This window comes from Nerophis ophidion, linkage group LG07, assembly GCF_033978795.1.
Source record: "Nerophis ophidion isolate RoL-2023_Sa linkage group LG07, RoL_Noph_v1.0, whole genome shotgun sequence".
Classification (NCBI taxonomy): Eukaryota; Metazoa; Chordata; class Actinopteri; order Syngnathiformes; family Syngnathidae; genus Nerophis; species Nerophis ophidion.
Window position 1 is genome coordinate 67,220,142 of NC_084617.1, and position 22,156 is coordinate 67,242,297.

General features: G+C 39.9%; 1 protein-coding gene across 8 annotated transcripts in view; it reads left to right on the forward strand.

Annotated features, from left to right (window-relative positions):
• ncor2 (nuclear receptor corepressor 2) overlaps nt 1–22,156 on the forward strand; it is a 245,010-nt gene that overhangs the window by 20,120 nt on the left and 202,734 nt on the right. For all 8 annotated transcript variants that reach the window (XM_061906950.1, XM_061906951.1, XM_061906943.1 and 5 more), the window contains exon 2: nt 21,756–21,950. In XM_061906950.1, coding sequence (XP_061762934.1) covers nt 21,846–21,950 — 105 coding nt within the window. In that variant the 5' untranslated portion in view covers nt 21,756–21,845. The remainder of the gene's footprint in view (nt 1–21,755; nt 21,951–22,156) is intronic.

Genomic DNA, 22,156 nt, shown 5'->3' on the forward strand with positions numbered 1-22,156 from the left:
AAAGGGCCACACACACACATACGCTACTCTCATAACACATGCTAACCCATTTGAAGCGCCACCACCGCATTCAAGCAGCCTCTCCTCGGCGAGTCAGACAGGGCTAAAGCAATAACAAATGATTTTATAGCAGCAGATTTAAGTCCATATTGCATTAAAAAAAACTAGATTTTGACCCACTTCTATGGTGGAAGAACAATGAGCCCATATATCCTCTTACTGCCAAGTTAGCCAGGCTGGGGGGGAAAAGACAAGTTAACCTGAGGCTGAGTTGACTTGAAACTGTTTAATGCCGCACTTTTTATATGTAGAAGAAAAGTTTTGTCATTTTATTTAATCTGAGCAACAATTTGAGGCAGTTTAGTGTTGATTAACGTGGACCCCGACTTAAAAAAGTTGAAAAACTTATTGGGGTGTTAGCATTCAGTGGTCAATTGTACGGAATATGTACTGTGCAATCTACCAATAAAAGTCTCAATCAAGCAATCAATCAAAAAAAAACACTTTATATGTAGAAAGGTTTTGTTAAGAAACCATTCTGAGCCTTATCTTATTTAGTTTTCATTTTATATATGTTGACCACATTAACCCTGGCAATGGACCCTGTGTGTATATGTATGTTATGCCATTTTTTTTTTTTACAAATTTGGTAAATAAATAACCCAAAAATTTATATTTTGTTGTTTTCTTACTGTACCAAAAATGAACCGAACCGTGACCTCTAAACTGAGGTACGTACCGAACCGAAATTTTTGTGTACCGTTACACCCCTAGAAATTCGATCAATTGTCCACCCCTACTAGGTACTAAATTTTGTGCCATCTCACGTGTCTCATGTGTGCTGTTATGTCAATAAAGTTCATTGAGTCCTGGCATTCAGCTGTCAGCTAGCATTGTTACCAAGTTAGCACGTAACAAGCCTACCGGGGGTTTAGGTGGAGAGAATTGATGTCATGCCTGATTTTGCTCAAGTTTAAAGATATCGAACCATAATCGATTAGCGCAAGTTTTTTTATTCACCCAGTCCTAACACACTTGAAGCCTCTCATGTTTAGGTAGAATTTTCTGTTAGGTCGCTGTCATGAGGTCCAAACGGAGCCACTCGTGTTGCATGCTTCCACACAGAAAAACATTTCAAAGCTTCTGAATAATTAAGTAGCATGAAGAGGAACTAGGTCAGCCAGGAAAACAAGTGCACGCCTCAGTTTTATTTTTTGTTTCTGTACGTGGATAGTTTGGATTACAGGTGGGCTTTCATAACATAGCCAATAAACAAAGGAGTTATAAATTGCGATCCTTACATTCACTAGGTTTACACGCACTAAAGAAATCTAAATTATTGCATAAACTGAAGTAGAACCGGCTTTTTAAGGCTATGTCCACAAGTACAGAGTATACATAAGGTGTTAAAATATCTCCATCACCATGTCACGGCAAAAAAAAAGGCATGTCAATGTCTGTTTAGAGCAGGGGTCGTTAACCTTTTTGGCTGAGAGAGCCTCGAAAGCCAAATATTCCAAAATGTATTTCCGTGAGAGCCATATCATATTTTTTTAACACTGAATACAATTAAATGCGTGCATTTTTAAGTAAGACCAACATTTTTAGAGTATAATAAGTCTCTTATTCTTTTTAATAACATTGTTATTCTGAAGCTAACCAATAATAAATAAAATGTCATGTCTCTTGATTATGTTTTTGTTTGGCCAAGTGCTGTTTGTCCTTTGGACTCTTTAAGTTCCTGTTTTTTTCCACTCCCTTGTCTGGTTTCCTTGGTTACTCATTTTGTCCACCTGTCTCTGGTGGGTGGACAAAACGCCCGAGCACTAATCAGAGGCAGTATTTAAGCTCGTCTTTGCCAGTCAGTCGCCCTGTGCTGACTTGTTTCATGCCTTGCCATAGTTTCGTACCTCATGCCATGCCAAGTAAGTTTTGTTTGATTTATGTTCTTAGTCTGTTTATGCGTTAGCTTGGTTCTTTAGCCCCAAGTTGTGCCTCTGCTGTGAGCGATTTTTGTTTGTAGATTTTTTTAGTTAAAATTAAATCATGTTTTTACCTAAATGCCATGTCCCGTGTAGTCCGTCTGCTTCCTGGGAGAATGACCCCGCAGCAAGCTGTAACCCCCCCATCGTGACATAAAATACTTCTTACCATTAATGCGACTTCTTGAACAGGTGCGGTAGAAAACGGATGGATGGATATAAATGCATGAGAATGTTTTCTATTTTTCACGTTATTTTTAGCACTGTGATTACCAGCGAAATTATTCATAATTATCGCATTAAGCAATGTCAGCTAAGATTTATATGAGAGCCAGATGCAGTCATCAAAAGAGCCACATCTGGCTCTAGAGCCATAGGTTCCCTACCCCTGGTTTATAGTAAAAGTTGCAGTATATCTATGCTTAAACTAGGGCTGGGCGATATGACCTTTTATTAATATCTTGATGTTTTTAAGCCATGTCACGATGCACGATATATATCTCGATATTTTTCCTTAGCCTTGAATTAACACTTGATGCATATAATCACAGCAGTATGATAATTCTATGTGTCTACATTCAAACATTCTTGTTCATACTGCATTAATATATGCTCATTTTAAACTTTCATGCAGAGAGAGAAATCACAGCTAAGGCAATTAACCAACACTGTATTTATTAAACAGTTATTAAGCAGTGGCACAAACATTCATGTCATTTCCAAAACAGAACGAGCAAGATTGTCAGAGACATTTTAAAACAAGCTATTAGTGCACATTTGTGCATGATGTCACAAAGATTACATATCAAAACAACACTAAATTAAAGTGCACTTCTTGTACAGAACGCCTTTACAATGTTTTAAAACAAATAAAGTGCACTTTTGTGCATGATGTCACACAAGATATTTCAATAACTGTCAAATAAAAATGAGCTGCATAATAGGGAATCATTTAGTGAATGTTCTTCGCTATGTGGTAGGTTACTGCGAACGTTATCTCCTTCTGTTGTTGACAATTTTTTTCATACAGTTTTGATGTGGAAACAGTTGCTTCGGGATTTTGTTGGTGTGGTAGCGGCAGGAGATGTTGAGATGCAGAGTTTCAAACACTTTTCATTCTCTAGCGGGTGACTTTTCAAATTATGTTACAAATTAGCAGTAATGCTACTTTTTGTAGCAACGCTTCTGCCGCATCCTTGACATATTACTGATGTCTGTTCAACATCGCTGCGATGAGGTGGCGACTTGTCCAGGGTGATTGTAGCTGAGATAGGCACCTTTTCTCACTCTTTCTTGTTTCTGCTTCTCACAGAGAGATAAAACAAGCGCACCTTCTTACATACGTCACAAACTGACGGGCACGTAACGTCACACGCCCTTGCCCAGCAGAGAGGTAGCGACAGTGGGTAACGTTAGCAGTGGTGCTAACGGAGCGGTGCGAGTGGTAATACGAGAGAAAGATGGTACAAATCTGGTAACAAATGAAGGGAGAAATAATTCCCAAGAAAAACAGCACGGGGTCCATCGTCTGGCTGTGGTTTGGCTTCAAGCGGGGAGATGTTTTAAATTTTTTGGCAAAAGCGTTGCTACAAAAAGTGGCGGCACTGCTAATGTGTTGCATCATTTGAAAAGTCACCCGCGAGAGCATGAAGAGTGCTTGAAACTCCACATGTCAATATCGCCGTTCGGTGCCACACCCACAAAATGCCCAAGCAACCATTTCCACTTAAACACTGTGTGAAACAAATAATCAACAACACAAGGAGATAACGTCTGCAGTAACTTACCACTTAGCGAAGGACATACACTATTTGATCTCCTATTATGCAGCAAATTTTTATTTGACAGTTATTTAAATATCTTGTGTGACACTTTATTTGTTTTAAACTACTGTAGTGGCGTTCTGTACAAAAAGTACACTTTAATTTAGTGTTGTTTTGATATGTCATCTTAGTGACATCATGCACAAAAGTGCACTAATAGCTTGTTTTAAAATGTCTCTGACAATTTTGCACTTTCTGTTTTGAAATGACATGAATGTTTGTGCCACTGCTTAATAACTCTTTAATAAGTACAGTTTTGGTTGTGATTTCCCTCTTTGCTTGAAAGTTTAAAATGAGCATATATTACTGCAATAAGAACAAGAATGTTTTAATGTAGACACATAGAATCATCATACTGCTGTGATTATATGCATCAAGGGTTCATTCAAGGCTAAGGGCAAAATATCGAGATACATACCGTGTATCGTGACATGGCCTAAAATTATCGAGATATTAAGCCCTAATTCGATTGTAAATTATTCCAAGCCTTTGGTGCTGAAAAACTAAATGCTTTCTTGCCCAGTTCAGTTCTTACTTTGGGGACGACAAATTGCAGAACATTCATTAAACGAAGATTGTGACTTCCTTGTTTCTTTGTTAAAAGACAAGATAAATAAGATGGAGTGATACCCAGAATGGTTTTGTAGATGAACACATACCAACGATTGAGGCGTCGAGCACACAAAGACGTCCAGTTAACAATGGAGTCTAACACACAATAGTGAGTAAGGGGAGCACAGTTGTTGATGAATCTCAGTGCTCCGTGGTACACACAATGCAGCTTGTGGAGACAAGCAGCAGTAACATTCATGTACGACACATCTCCATAGTCTATAACAGGTAAAAAGGTTGTTTCCACCAATGATTGGAATTAAAATGTTGTTATTCAAGGCAAACATACAAGATTGTTTTAGCTGCCAAAAAGGTGTTTTCTGGTGAATAGCTGCATCATTGATGTAGTGCTGTTGCGCAATGTCGACTCCGTTTCACAGTGCAAACATTTTAACCACAATGTCTTGTCTTTTTTCAGTTTCAGATTATCACAAAATCTATCTCTCGTTTCCTTAGGGACCTTTGCTCTCGTTTCACTTTGTTTTTCTCTGAGCCATCTCTGGGCTTTCCGCTGTAGGGCTGGACCAGATGATTATTTATTGAAACGATATTTGATCGATTATTTTTTATTGATTAATCTTTAGACTTACTTTCTTTTAGTTTTGAACCGTTCTTTAGTGTAGTGGTGCGCCATGTTTTTCAAATTAATTCCCCCAAAATACACCAACATTGTTCTTGTATGTACACACTTTCAATGCATGTTGCTTGGTTTGGAATACAAACGAAAATTACCTAAAGCACCCGCCATCCTGGAGAATCCCCCCTTGATGCCTTTTGGTGGGCTTGTGCAGTCAGTGGCCTTGTGGTTGGACTGTCCGCCCTGAGATCGGTAGGTTGTGAGTTCAAACCCCGGCCGAGTCATACTGAAGACTATAAAAATGGACCCATTACCTCCATGCTTGACACTCAGCATCAAGGGTGGAAATTGGGCGTTAATTCACCAAAAATGATTCCCGGGCGCGTCCACCGCTGCTGCTCACTGCTCCCCTCATCTTAAGGGTGATGGGCCAAATGCAGAGGATAATTTCACCACACCTAGTGTGTTTGTGACAATCATAGGTACTTATTACAGTTTTTTAAACTTATTTTTTACCCCCTATAGGTGAAATTAGCGGCACACTGGTTGAAAAACAGTGGAGTAGAAGACAAGCTATGCTGGCCACGGCACTAAGGGAGCTTCAATTTGAAGCATACTTGCTAACTTTGAGACCTCCAAATCCGGGAGATTTTGGGGGATGGGTTTGAGGTTGACCGGGAGAAGGAGGAGTATATTAATAGCTAGAATTCACTGAAAGTCAAGTGTTTCTGATAGATATGTATATATATATATATATATATATATATATATATATATATATATATATATATATATATATATATATATATATATATATATATTTATATATATATATATATATATATATATATATATATATATATATATATATATATATATATATATATATATATATATATATATATATATATATATATATATATATATATATGTGTGTGTGTGTGTGTGTGTATATATATACACAAATAAAATAAATACTTGACTTTCAGTGAATTCTAGCTATGTATATATACATATTTATTTTGTTATTACACGGCGTGGCGCAGTGGTAGAGTGGCCTTGCGCAACCCGAGGGTCCCTGGTTCAATCCCCACCTAGTACCAACCTCCCTTGCTCCTGATGGGTTCTGGTTAAAGCCTTGCAAGGCAACTCCCTCCATCAGTGTGTGTGTGAATATGTGTGTGAATGGGTAAATGTGGAAGTAGTGTCAAAGCGCTTTGAGTACCTTGAAGGTAGAAAAGCGCTATACAAGTACAACCCATTTATCATTTATTATATGTATATATATATATATATATATATATACATATATATATATATATATATATATATATATAAACACAAAAAACAATACTTGACTTTCAGTGAATTCTTGCTATGTATATATACATATTTATTTTATTATATATATATATATATATATATATATATATATATATATATATACATATATCAATATCAGCAACACTTGAATTTCAGTGTTCATTTATTTACACATATCCATCCATCCATTTTCTACCGCTTATTCCCTTTTGGGGTCGCGGGGGGCGCTGGCGCCTATCTCAGCTACAATCAGGCGGAAGCCGGGGTACACCCTGGACAAGTCGCCACCTCATCGCAGGGCCAACACAGATAGACAGACAACATTCACACTCACATTCACACACTAGGGCCAATTTAGTGTTGCCAATCAACCTATCCCCAGGTGCATGTCTTTGGAAGTGGGAGGAAGCCGGAGTACCCGGAGGGAACCCACGCATTCACGGGGAGAACATGCAAACTCCACACAGAAAGATCCTGAGCCTGGATTTGAACCCAGGACTGCAGGACCTTCGTATTGTGAGGCAGACGCACTAACCCTTCTGCCACCGTGCATTTACTCATATACACACACATAAAAAAGCCCTTCCCCGTCGAGCTGTCCTGGATGAACTGAAATTATTTTTTCCAATCATTTTGGAACTTGCAAGCGTACTTCTTCTTACTCGTCGTCACCATATCTCTTCTTCGTTCTTCTGCTTCGTCTCTGTTATGTTTTTTGACATTACTACTTGCCGTAGTTTTGAAGCAATGAATGATGGGAATGCGGATGTTGTGTGTCAGTGTATTTGCGTGCCGGCTGGAATAAACACACGCTGTGAAATAGCTCCGTGGCTGTTTACTTTATGAGTTATAGATAAACCTATGGATAACGGACACATATATAAAAGTCTCCTTTTCAGGTGAGAGAGGACGCTAAAGGCAGTGCCCCCAAAATTGTTGTCCGGGTGGAGATCGGGGGAAATTCGGGAGAATGGTTGCCCAGGTAGATTTTCGGGAGGGGCACTGAAATTCGGGAGTCTCCCGGGAAAATCGGGAAGTATGATTTGAAGTAGTAAAAACAAATTATTAAATGCTTTGTGGGCTTCAACAGAAGGCTCTGGCGACCCTCGTTACAGCAGAAAGTAAATATCTAAGAAGAGGAAGTGAGCAACTAGTATAATGAATCAGGAGAGACAATAATATCCACACAGTTTGGCAACATGTCTCTCGGCCTTAGTTGGTGAAGCGGCTCCGGCTTCTCGCCAATGGCTTCTACTGGGGGATGGGACTTCCAGGACAAGGGTGGGAAGTGACGTGTGTTGTGGGGGTGAAAGATTGTGTGATTTTCCACAGTTATAGCGAGACACGAAGATTGAGCTTGTTGTAGTGGCATGCTGCATTTTGTCAAAAAAAGAGAGAGATTGGGACTTTACGCTTTCACTCACTGGAATGTTATAATATTATGAAGTAGATAGACGACACACATCGGTATTTGAACCGCAGGTTTTGTGGCGACCAGGGTCAAAGTGTCTGAAGGTTTTAGAAGACATAGAGATTAAATAAATGACGTCTGTTGGCCAAGGAGGGACTTTATTTGTTCATTTAGCAGGGTGCTACAGTTCTCACGTATTAAGTCTGGCATATTTATATCTGCTGTGCAAACTAATCCAAACACCGGAAATTACGCAATACTGGATACGCAGTAGCCTAAAAAACAGTCTTGTAGACATATTATTAAAAATATTTAATAATTAAATGTTATATTTTCAGAAATTGTAGTAGGTTGATCGGCAACACTAAATTGGCCCTAGTGTGTGAATGTGAGTGTGAATGTTGTCTGTCTATCTGTGTTGGCCCTGCGATGAGGTGGCGACTTGTCCAGGGTCTAAACCGCCTACCGCCCGAGTGCAGCTGAGACGAGCTCTAGTACCCGCCGCCATCCCAAAAGGGACAAGCGTTAGAAGATGGATGGATGGATAGTAATAATACAATGAAAGAATGAATAAAACAAAGTCTGCATAGTTTACTTATTAAACAAATCATCGAAGCAACAACTACAAATCAAAGTTTTTTTTTAATAAAATTAATGAATTTAAATCAATCAATCAATCAATCAATGTTTATTTATATAGCCCTAAATTACAAGTGTCTCAAAAGGCTGCACAAGCCACAACGACATCCTCTGTTCAGAGCCCACATAAGGGCAAGGAAAACCTCACAACCCAGTGGGATGTCAATGTGAATGACTCTGAGAAACCTTGGAGAGGACCGCAGATGTGGGTGACCCCCCCTCTCTAGGGGAAACCGGATGCAATGGACATCGAATGGGTCTCTCACAATATTGTGACAGTCCAGTCCATAGTGGATCCAACATAACAGTGAGAGTCCAGTCCATAGTGGGGTGAGCAGGAGACCATCCTGAGCGGAGACGGGTCAGCAGCGCTGAGACGTGCCCAACCAATGCACAGGCGAGCGGTCCACCCCGGGTCCCGACTCTGGACAGTCAGCACTTCATCCATGGCCAACAGACCTGTGCCCCCCCCTGTGCTTTGAATCTGATCTTTTGGCATCAGATTCAAGCCACATCAGTAGGTAGTCTTGAATCCGATTGGAATCTGATGTTTTCAAATGTGACTTCAGTCTAAACCATTGGGGCCGCCGTGTAATTTAATTTGGCCCTTGAGGCAATATCAATTTAGCATTAGAGCTGGCCCGCCGGTGTTATACAGCGTCGGTGCCGCTGTAACACCGCATTCACCGCTAATACTCATACTTGCCTACCCTCCTAATTTTCCCGGTAGACTCCCGAAGTTCAGTGCCCCTCCCGAAAATCTCCCAGGGCAACCATTCTCCTGAATTTCTACCGATTTCCACCTGGACAACTATATTGGAGGCGTGTATTTAAGGCACTGCCTTTAGCGTTCTCTACAACCTGTCGTCACGTCCGCTGTTCCTCCATACTAACAGCGTGTCACATAATATTTGTGGCTTTTACACTCACACACACGCACAAGTGAATGCAAAGCATACTTGGTCAACAGCCATACAGGTCACACTGAGGGTGGCGTATAAACAACTTTAGCACTGTTACAAATATACGCCACACTGTGAACCCACACCAAACAAGAATGACAAACACATTTCGGGTGAACATCCGCACCGTAACACAACAGAACAAATACCCAGAACCCTTTGCAGCACTAACTCTTCCGGGAAACTTCCAGCAAACTGACCAATAATTAACGTTTTATTCATGCATTTTCTCTTGCTACTTCAAGGCTTGAATGTTTGGTTCATTCATTATTGTTATCCATCCATCCATCCATTTTCTACCGCTTATTCCCTTTCGGGGTCGCGGGGTGCGCTGGCGCCTATCTCAGCTACAATCGGGCGGAAGGCGGGGTACACCCTGGACAAGTCGCCACCTCATCTTATTTTCAAATTTATAACTAGCCTGTGGAAAAAATGTGATATTTATCTCAGAAGATTGTAAATAGAAAAAAAGGCATAAACATTTTATTTAAATTTTATTTGATATGCCATTGATATTTTTTTAATTATTATTATTATTGTTTGAAACTGGATTTTGCATGTCACTAAAGTTATATAAGCCTTGCTTGTTCTATATTTAATGCAAAACTTTTTTGGGTCCCTATTAAAAGGTTAATTTGTTCAACCTTGGCACGCGGCTTTGTTCCGTTTAAAATTTTGGCCCACTCTGTATTTGAGTTCTACACCCTTGGTCTAAACACAATGCGACCCGAATGTGACTTTTTCTTTAGCTTTGGGCGAGTTACATAATTTGTAAGACGCAGTTGCCAGAGGAAGTGGTTAAATCATCACAACAACCGGTTTCGGTGAGCAAAGTCAATTTAAGAGGACAAAATTTTTGGTGCATGACTTGTAAGTAGTGCACAAATAATAGACTATATGTAATATATCAATATATTTTTTTATCTCAAAGAGATAGCTATTGCTGGAAAAACGGAATTGTGGCTCATTTTCTTACATGTGAGTTGAAAAATAAAGCTCCCGAAGATCCTTACTGATGTCCATGTCTCTCCTACTTCACAGCCATAAAAATATTAGAACCCTCCTAAATATATTACAGTATATACATCCATTCATACATTATATTACCTCAGTTTACTTTTACGTATATAGTTTTGAGCGCTGTGTGTAATGATCTATATTTTCAATGGAACATATAAAATGTCGGTGATGTTTACTTGAGTCATATTGCAGTCTACACATATCTCTTGTGTGTGAGACTGCCATCATAGTGCAGTCTACACCTATCTCTTATGTTTAACTGCCATCTACTGGTCACACTTATCATTTACCAGGTACCAAATGAAATAATTTCGTGGTCGGTAAGCAAAACCTTAATTATTCCTTACATTACGCGCACTGTCGAGTTTTGAGGGGAAAAAAAGGATTTTAAGTGTGCCATATAGTCTCGAAATTTGGTATGTTTTTTCCAAGATGCATCAATAGGCCATTTACCGGTACTTTTACTTAACTGACAATATTTTTTAAATTTTATAAATATTCTGTCCTACTTTGGGTAACTTGACAGTGGACTGTCATTTAGGGAGGCGATGGGAAAGTGTCGATGCTGCTTAGTTTACACTTGTATAAAAGTTACATAAGATTCAATTCTTGGTATAAAAATATGTTCACTTTTATTGATTTCGGTTTATGTAAAGATGGAGTTTGTTAATATATGTTATGTGAAACAAATGTTTTGCACTCTTTTATTTTTGCCACCATTGTTTCAGTTGAAACAGGGATTTTATGACTGTGCTGAAAAGTCTCGATTCCGATAGAGAGTAAATATTTTGGTGTTTACTTGATATTATTATTGTTTAACTGCCTCTAATGCAATTTGCTTCCGGTACTTTCTTTATCATTTTGTACATGGTCCCAGAAAAATCCAAAGCATTTATTCTCTGCCCATGCTTTCATCTGTACATCTGTACCTTGTTTGATACATTATTGCAAATACTTTGAAAATGTGCACTTAATTCTGACTTTACTTAGTGTCACCAAGTTCAAAGCAAATCATTGACTTGCGGTTTAGTAAAACGTTTAAAAACGTTCCTGGATTACATTCTGACAACCAAATTGCATTGGTGTCCAAATATTGGGGTAGTGTCTAAGGCAGGGGTGTCAAACTCAAATACAGAGTGGGCCAAGATTTAAAACTGAACAAAACCGCGGGCCAAAGTTGAAGAAATTAACCTTTTAATAGGTACCCAAACAAGTTTTGCAATGAATATTGAACAAGCAAGGCTTAAATAGGGCAGCACGGTGGAACAGGGGTTAGTGCATCTGCGTCACAATATGAAGGTCCTGAGTAATCCTGGGTTCAATCCCGGGCTCGGGATCTTTCTGTGTGGAGTTTGCATGTTCTCCCCAGGACTGCCTGGGTTCCCTCCGGGTATTTGGGCTTCCTCCCATGGAACAGGCAGAGCTTATATAACGTAATAGTGCAAAATCAACTTTCCAAAAACATCAGTGGTATAATAAATAAAATTTGATTAAAAAAATGAATGTCTCTTTTTTATTTGCAGCTTTCTGAAGTAAATTTCAACATTAACTTTTTCCACAGGCTAATAAATTCAAAAATAAAATAAAAATTAGATGGGCGGGGTTTGTTAGTAGCGGGGGTGTATATTGTAGCGTTCCGGAAGAGTTAGTGCTGCAAGTGATTCTGGGTATTTGTTCTGTTGTGTTTATGTTGTGTTACGGTGCAGGTGTTCTCCCGAAATGTGTTTTGTCATTCTTGTTTGGTGTGGGTTCACAGTGTGGCGCATATTTGTAACAATGTTAAAGTTTTTTATACGGCCACCCTCAGTGTGACCTGTATGGCTGTTGACCAAGTATGTGTTTGTGAAAGCCGCATATATTATGTGACTTGGCCAGCACGCTGTTTATATGGAGGAAAACAGGATGTGACGACATGTTGTAGAGGACGCTAAAGGCAGTGCCTTTAAGGCACGCTCCCAATATTGTTGTCCAGGTGGAAATCGGGAGAATGGTTGCCCAGGGAGATTTTCGGGAAGGGCACTAATATTCGGGAGTCTCCTGGGAAAATCGGGAGGGTCGGCAAGTATGAGTATTAGCGGTGAATGTGGTGTTACCGGCGGAGCAGCTCTAATGTTAATTTTATATTGCCTCAAGGGCCAAATGAAATTAAACGGTGGGCCAAATTTGGCCCGCGGGCCAGAGTTCGACACCCATGGTCTAAGGCAAATATTAATGATACAAGGGAGTAATGACATGGTTAATCATGATTCATCACAATTAAGGAGTGTGATTAATCTGATTAACAATAATATTCACTTGGCAGCCCTTATTAAGACTACCAAAAAAATTGAGACAGAAAGGCATACTTTTGCTAATGGAAATAAGCAACTGGAGGCTCATCATTTGAAACAACTTGCTGCTGTCATCACGTGTGCTATTCAATGAAAAAAGTAATGTCATATAGCATTACTTGTGGTTGGAAGCCACCATGCAGCAAACCACACAGCAAAGTTCTGTCAACGAGCAGAAATACTTGCAGTTCTCCAAAATAAAGTTGCGTCTGCACCGCCATCACCAAAATGTGACACAATGTTTCAAATAGCCATAAAATCAACGAAAATAGTAACAAGTTTCAAATAGGCATGTTGTTAAATCAGGAGTGTCCATAATGTCAGAAGTTGCGCTGCCTTCAAGGAAAATATGAAGGGTTGGTATCTCTAAATTTAAGTAATTGACCACAGAATTGATTAAAAATGTGTATTTAATCAAAAAAAGAGTGTTGTCTGGTTTCTGGGAATATAAATTGGCAGTACTTGTACTTTGGACAGTGTTATAAAAACAACAAATAAATGAGCTGCTTGTTACCATTATTCCAACCGTATAGCAAATGGAAAAAGAAAATGTAACGATGCAGACACTAAAGGGCAAGGAGGAGCAAGTCAGCCAGCGGAGAAGAAAACATTGCTAGGTGTTATGTAATTGGCTTTGCTGGAGTTAAATATGGTGGAGGTTTAACGAGTGACAGAGATCAATATATTTTTAATGCCTCAGTGCCAACAAAGATAACAAGGAACATAGTGATGGGTTCTATAAGAGTACACATGGAAGTAATTATGTTTTATTTTGTAGAAAACCTTGCACGTGTCAAACGTATTGCAAAATTGTGCAAACAATTGAAATAGCCAACTGAATAGGTGTTACTATGGCTGATGGTAATAAACAAAAGCGGATTTAAAAGTAATTCTGATTCAGTTGTGTGTTGGCTTTCATTAAACACTAACAACAACAAATCATACAGATTGGACAACAGTTGAATCCAGTATTGCAGAGACTGAAGGAAGCATCTGAACGACAGTTATTTATTTTGGGGCTGCAACGAATCATCGATGATCATGATTCCCAGAGCCCCAAAAAAGTCTGCGGGCTATAGAACGTGTTCTATTCGGGCTCCAGTACTATGGAATTACCTCCCGGTAACAGTTAGAGATGCTACCTCAGTAGAAGCATTTAAGTCCCATCTTAAAACTCATTTGTATACTCCAGCCTTTAAATAAACCCCCTTTTTAGACCAGTTGATCTGCCGCTTCTTTTCTTTTCTCCTCTGCCCCCCTCTCCCTTGTGAGAAAAGAGCGTTTAGACTGGAAAAAAAATCGGTGTGCAGTGTAAACGGGGCCTCATGAGGAGGTAGTCCTGAATCCTATTGGAATCTGATGTTTTCAAATGTAACTGGGAACAAATCTGATTTGGTGTGCAGTGTAAACAGAGACATGACCCTTTTGGGGAGCACCATCTTTGATCTTTTCGCATAATGTTTATTTGTTTAAAAGAGCTAAAAACATTTTTTAATCAACCAATCAATCAATCAATCAATGTTTATTTATATAACCCTAAATCACAAGTGTCTCAAAGAGCTGCACAAGCCTCAACGACATCGGTTCAGAGCCCACATAATGGCAAGGAAAAACTCCCAACCCAGTGGTCTCCCTCTAGGGGAGACCAAATGCAATGGACGTCGAGTGGGTCTAGCATAATATTGTGAAAGTCCAGTCAATAGTGGATCTAACATAATAGTGAGAGTCCAGTCCATAGTGGGGCCATCCCGAGCGGAGACGGGTCAGCAGCGCTGAGATGTCCCCAACCGATGCACAGGCGAGCGGTCCACCCCGGGGTCCCGACTCTGGACAGCCAGCTTTTCATCCATGGCCACCGGCTCTTTCCACCCCTCCACGAGGGAGAGGGGGGCATAGGAGAAAATAAAAGAAACGGCAGATCAACTGGTCTAAAAAGGGGGTCTTTTTAAATGCTAGAGCAGGGGTAGGGAACCTATGGCTCGCGAGCCAGATGTGGCTCTTTTGATGACTGCATCCGGCTCTCAGATAAATCTGAGATGACATTGCTTGACACGATAAGTAATGAATAATTCCAGTTGTAATCATGTAATAATGTTCAAAATATAAAGCATTCTCATGCAGTTTTAATCCATCCATCCGTTTTCCTACCGCACCTGTTCAGGAAGTTGCGTTAATGGTAAGAAGTTATTTATTTATTATTGGTTAATTAGGGGCTTGCTCTCCTGGGGGTTCTTCAGACCACCAAGCACCGACATGAAAGCCTGTTTCAGAGTTACAATATTGTTTTATTTTTCAATAAGTCTCTCAGTTGCTTTCCAGCAATTGTCTTTTTTCTCTTTCGTTCTCGCTCGCGCTCTGGCTCCAGCTCCAACCCCGTCTTTCCTCCGGGCTGCTGCTTATAACAGAGCGACAGGTGATTATATAACAAGGCCCATGTAGGCCATCTACACACCTGTCGCTGATTTCGAGGTCGATCCTGGCAACACCCCGCTTCGCTGGAGGCCACGCCCCCTCCACAGTTAGCTTCAGAATAACAATGTTATTACACAGAATAAGAGACCTGTTATACTCTAGAAGTGTTAATCTTACTAAAAAATGCACGCGTTTAGTTGTGTTCAGTGTTAAAAGATATGACATGGCTCTTACAGAAATACATTTTAAAATATTTGGCTTCTGGGCTCTCTCAGCCAAAAAGTATACAAATGAGTTTTAAGATGGGACTTAAATACTTAAAACTTAAAGACAATGTTTTGTTTTCTAGTATCAATAAAATGTGTTAATCATTTTCTTAAAACAATGCTGTATTGCTAAATATCTTCTGGAAGCCTAACTAGCAGGGCAAAATCGATTTTCTCGAATCTTAGGAATTTAAATCGATCTATCGATATATCAATCAATTATAACACCCCAAATATACATAGTTTTAATGTTTACCTAGAGCAAGTAGACCAAAACTTCATCCAGCTCTCGTTGAGAACAAATCCCTGGTCTCTCTGCAAGAATTCCCACAGCCATACGACAATTCATTGGGAAAGTGGTGTGGGTGCAATGAGGTATTGACTTGCACCACTGAAGGCTTACAGCCCACTCACTCCACTCTGCAGTGTGGTTCAGAGTAAGCGTGCTAGAGTGAGCGAGCAAGGTGACCGAGTTCATCCACTCTCTTGGCTTTGAGCCAGCGGCTTGCTTGTGGGTGTATGCAGCACTGCCAGTGCATGTGTTGAGCCTCCCGTCTGGAAGCCCTCGCTCCCCTCTGACTTTATGTCAGAGCTCTTTTATTGCGCCGGCCTCCTTGTCTCCATTCAGGTTTTTGTCCACCAGATTCGTTTATACCCTTTTCAGGGGAATGCATGTGGAATGGGCTTGCATTATTAAACAGTGGTTGGTTATTCTCACCTTCTTTTTTTTTTGTCCTGCTTGGATCTCTTCCTGCCTTCTGTTTGACTTAGTTCTATTAAGTTTCAAGTTTATTCACGATACCATATTACGATTACAACAGTAGTGAGTATCCATTTAAGGATAGTGGTAAGTGAAAGGGTTTCCCAGATAAGCTAGAACAGGGGTCTCAAACTCAATTCACCTGGGGGCCACTGGATGCGGAGTCTGGGTGAGGCTGGGTCGCAGGAAAAGATTTCTTTAAAAAAATGTTTGCATACTCCTCAGCATGTCTAGTTGTATAATGATTAGGGATGCACCGATTAATCGGTAACTGAATATATTCGGCCGAATATGGCAAAAAAAGCCACATTCGGCCTTCGGTGGAATGAGTTAAAAGCAAGGCCGAATAGTGGCGTGTGACGCAAAGACGCAATTTTTTGACGCTGTGACGCAATCAAATTTTAAAATTTAAATTGTTTTATACATAGTTAGTTTCCTTCTTTTTATTCTGAAGCTGAAGTACTGTTATTGACAAATCTGTTCTGCCCTGGGATATGTTGTGTACCTGTATAAGTGTATGAGGTTATAAGCACACACTTAATTGAGATTTACTTGAGCCTTCTGTTTACATTATTAGCATATCTACTGTGGCTAAGCAGACTTTTGCTAAAAGGACAATAATTCATTTTGTTGTTGGTTTATCCACTTTAATGCACTTTATTTTTTTTTTGGAATGCATGTTTTGTTTGAAGGCCTAATATAAATGAAAAACTGTGCTTTTTTTGAAAAGCAAAGACTACTGGAATATTAAAAAATGTCAATATTCAATAAAAATTTACTTTATTTGAAAAACATGTCTAAAAATTTATTCTAGGCTATTTATGCAATATAAAAAAGTTGTGAAAAACTGCATTTATTATTCGGTATTTGGTATTCGGCCTTCGGCCAAGCGCTCAAATTTGATTCGGTTTCGGCTTCGGCCACAAATTTTCATTTCGGTGCATACCTAATAATGATGTTTCAAATTGTATCCCTTGTGCACTGCAACTTTATCTGTGCAAATAAGACACGCCGAGGTGCCCCTGTGCTCAACAAAGAAATATTGCATCTCCCACTTTTCCTGGAATTGTCTTTGCTCATCACGAACCTTTCTCCCTGACCACCTGAGGGCACCTCAAACTGTGGATACTTTAAAAAAAAAAAAAAAAAAAAGGCTTAAAACCCATCTTTTTAAAAAAGCCTTTTTATAGACATGCATGCTGGTTCTAGCTATTGGGGTGTTTCTAGTTTTATATTTTATTTATTTTTATTATCTTTTTACTATTATTATTATTACTATTTTTTACACTGTGGCACTTTGAGGTGGTTCGCTCAACGTAAAGTGTTTTTTTTTTACAAATCTATTATTATTCTCTTCACTGCAGGCTTTGAAAAATACATGTTTGGGGTTGTGGAATATATTTGTATTCTGCCGACGCACGGAGAATAATGTTATTTCCGCAATGTGTGTCATTCCGCTTTTCCTCCCTACAGCAACACAGCGTTCGGCGGATAATAGCCAGTAAAGTACGGGGATAGTGAGTGCAAAAATGTGACGGCTCCCGGAGTGTTATCCAGCGTCATATAGAAATGTATGTAGTGTTCATCGTGTGAGGGAATGCAAATTAAACAATAAAACATACAAATAACGGTTTGAATTGGTCCAGGTTATTACTGACGGACAGGTGTCGCGGTGTTACTGCAGCCAGGCACGTAAGAAAACCCTCGTCTCCATGGCAACGTCTCTGTCACTTTCACCCATTTGCCGCTTTTCCACTAATGCAGGGGTAGGCAAAGCAGAACGTTGAAAGAGCCATTTTGGAGCCAAATAACACAACGCTGTCAAGCGCCATTCATATAAAACTCGCGGGCCGTACTTACATTAAACTTTCATATTAAGGTGGGGGCCGCAAATTAATGCGGCCCGCGGGCCATGTGTCTGAGAACCCTGAGCTAGAAGAAGCTTTTGACAGGGGCTCCTGCGGTCAGTATATGCATGGAATGCTGAGACATGGTGGCAAGCACAAAAACGCGATATGACAAACACAAAATAGGAGCACAAAAGCAAGCATACTCATACATACACACATTCAACCGCGCACAACACAACAGTAGTCTAACCCGAAGCGTTAGACTACTGTTGACAGTAGTCTAAAGTTAAAGGCCTACTGAAATAAGATGTTCTTATTTAAACGGGGATAGCAGGTCCATTCTATGTGTCATACTTGATCATTCCGCGATATTGCCATATTTTTGCTGAAAGGATTTAGTAGAAAACATTGACAATAAAGTTCGCAACTTTTGGTCGCTAATAAAAAAGCCATGACTGTACCAGAAGTAGCAGACGATGTATGCGTGACGTCACGGGTTGTGGAGCTCCTCACATTTGAACATTGTTTACAATCATGGCCACCAGCAGCGAGAGCGTTTCGGACCTAGAAATCGACGATTTCCCCATTATTTTGAGTGAGGATGAAAGATTTGTGGATGAGGAAAGTGAGAGTGAAGGACTAGAAAAAAAAAAGACAAAAGACTAGAGGGCAGTGGGAGCGATTCAGATGTTATTAGACACATTTTCTAGGATCATTCTGGAAAATCCCTTATCTGCTTATTGTGTTAGTAGTGTTATAGTGAGATTATATGGTCGTACCTGTACAACCTGAAGGTCGGCCCCGCACCTTTCTTTAGCACCAGTCGACAGGTGGTGGCGATGCCCATCTCTGCCCTTCGCAAGGGACCCTCGTCGAAACACGATCTTTCGAAATGATCGCTGCATAATACACTGTACTTTGTGTGTGTGGTCCAATCCAACCGTGTTCGCTTGACATATCTTTTCCATAGTAAAGCTTGACTGTCATCTTTCGGGAATGTAAACAATGAAACACCGGCTGTGTTTGTGTTGCTAAAGGCGGCCGCAATACACCGCTTCCCACATACAGCTTTCTTCTTTGATGTCTCCATTGTTCATTGAACAAATTGCAAAAGATTCAGCAACACAGATGTCCAGAATACTGTGGAATTTTGCGATGAAAACAGACGACTTAATAGCTGAGAACGATGCTGGAACAAAAGGTCCTCTACAATCCGTGACGTCACGCGCACGCGTCATCATACCATGACGTTTTCAGCAGGATACTTCGGCACAAAATTTAAAATTGCAATTTTGTAAACTATTGGCATGTGTTGCAATGTTAATATTTCATCATTGATATATAAACTATCAGACTGCGTGGTCGGTAGTAGTGGGTTTCAGTAGGCCTTTAATGTTAACATGTTGACATCATGTGTTTTGCCTCAATTTCTAATAAATTGCAAATTTATTACAAATAGAAAACAAAAACAAAAATCACATGTGCATAAGTATTCACAGCCTTTGCTCTATACTTTGTTGATGCACAATTGAAGCCTTAAGTCTTTAATATGACTCGGCACAGGGTCTGCCAAGCTTGTGACATCGTATTCAAAAATACTTGAGGCTGTAATTGCTGCCAAAGGTGCATCAACAAAGTATTGACCAAAGGCTGTGAATACAGTACTTATGTTTATAGGATTTTTTTGGTTTTGTAATAATAATAACCTGTAAACAACCTGGCCCTGAACACCTCCAAAAACAAGGAGCTGTTCATAGACTTCAGGAGGAAAAAAAAACAGACATCCTGCCCCTGGTCATCAGCGGTGACTGCGTGGAGAGGGTCTCCGACTTACGCTTTCTGGAGACGACGGCCTAACCCGAAGCACCTACACCACGGCTACCTTCAAAAAGTCCCACCAGAGACTGCACTTCCTGAGACTACTCGGGAACATTCACCTCTCACAGGAACTGCTGGTGTCCATTGAGAGCATCCTGACCTACTGCATCTGCGTGTGGTTCAGCAGCTGCACGGCCGCAGAGAGAACGGCGCTCCAGAGTATCGTAAAGACCGCCCAGAAGATCATCGGATGCCCCCCTCCCCTCCCTGGCTGACCTGTACAGCTCCTGCTGTCTCAGGAAAGCACAGAGCATCCTGAAAGACCCATCCCACTGCCACCTAGAACTGCTACACTCGGGCAGACGCTTTAGTGCAGTGGTCCCCAACCACCGGGCCGCGGAATAATTTTTTGTTCATTTTTATTTAAAAAAAATAAAAATAAAAACATTTTTATTTTTTATTAAATCAACATAAAAAACACAATATACACTTACAATTAGTGCACCAACCACAAAAACCTCCCTTTTTCATGACAAAAACGTCCCTTTTTCATGACAAAGAAAAAAATAAAAAAAATAAATTAAAAAAAGGACCTCCCCCGCCCCCGGAAGTAGCAGACGATTTGCACGTGACATCACGGGTTGTGGAGCTCCTCACATCTGAACACGGTTTACAATCATGGCCACCAGCAGCGAGAGCGATTCGGACCGAGAAAGCGACGATTTCCCCATTAATTTGAGTGAGGATGAAAGATTCGTGGATGAGGAAAGTGAGAGTGAAGGACTAGCAGAAAAAAAAAAGACAAAAGACTAGAGGGCAGTGGGAGCGATTCAAATGTTATTAGACACATTTACTAGGATCATTCTGGAATAATAAATACTTTTTTATTTTTTATTAAATCAACATAAAAAACACAATATACACTTACAATTAGTGCACCAACCACAAAAACCTCCCTTTTTCATGACAAAAACGTCCCTTTTTCATGAAAAAGAAAAAAAAAAATTACCGGTGGTTGGGGACCACTGCCTTTCGGGATCTGCTCCAATTTTGTTGTTCTTTGAACCTGTTCACTGTAATAATGACGATATAACTATTCTATTCTAATAATATTTTTTTTTAAATCATGTCATCATGGAGTATTGTCTATAGAATTAAATGATTACACATCATGTAATTTGAAATGAAATGGGCTTGACAAAAAAGCTAAAACACATATTTAAGGCACATCTTTGTTAGTCTTTAGTATCACTTTTTCATCTTTTTCTAATTACATTAAGCCCTTTTGCTCTGTTTTTCCATGTTTGTTTTATTTTGAAATGCATTTTATTTCTACAATTTGCCACCTGTCCATAAAAAAGAACTGTGTTGTGTAAATGGCCCCCAGGGCTACACTTTCAACACCGATGGTCTACATTTTTCATCAGGAAGGCAAAGTGTTGAAAAGTGGAGTGTAGGCTCTTGTCTTCTTAGCACTTACAGTAGGCATTTGGTGTGGCATTTTCATATAAATCAATGTAGTTATTTACAAAACAATAAAAAAGCAATTTTTTGCGGATTAGTGGAAATGTTGGCGTTATTGATTTAAAAATGATCATGCTGAAGCCTGTGTTAAAATCTTTTTATTTCAACCTCCCAAAACACTGTTGTAATGTATAATTACGGCCTAAACAACACTGATCAATTTTTAATCAAACATGGTCCTGTGTAAGCTTTCGGATTTGTGGGTAGAGTGGCGTGTTTTATTGCTTGTGGGGTGTCTGGCACTGAAAAGGGTAGACTTTATTGATTGTTGTGTTTGATTTGCCTTTCTTCTCAAGACGTGTATTCATTTCACATCAAATTGTTGTCATCTGCAGTTGCACATGCTTGTTTTATTTATGAAGAGGATTTATTTTCCGCTATCCTTGGTGTTCTACATTTTTGAGCTGCAGGATTTAATAACACAAAATTGTCTTTTTCCTCTATAGTTTGCTGGCAAAACAACCCACCGATAATGCAACGGGACTGCTCCGCAAACACACCTACTTCCTGTCTGTAGAGGAAGAGGCTGTGCCAGGATGTCTTCTCATCCCCAGTCTATGACAACGGGCCGGAGGACTATGGACACACGGCACCTGCCAAACCCGGCTGCCTTACCATTGCAGCTCCAGCGGGCACACACTGTAAGAGGCCTACCACACAATGCATTTTTTAAATCATTTTTATTGAGCTTTTCAAGCTAAATTTCAATGAAATTACCTAGGGGTGGTCACTCTCTCTTTCCTGTGAGTTCCACAGCCAACGCACCGTTGTGTATGACCAAGCAGCCCAACCTAGCTCAATCATAGGCACTAAGGCCCATTCTACACCAACGTTATCCAGGCTATAT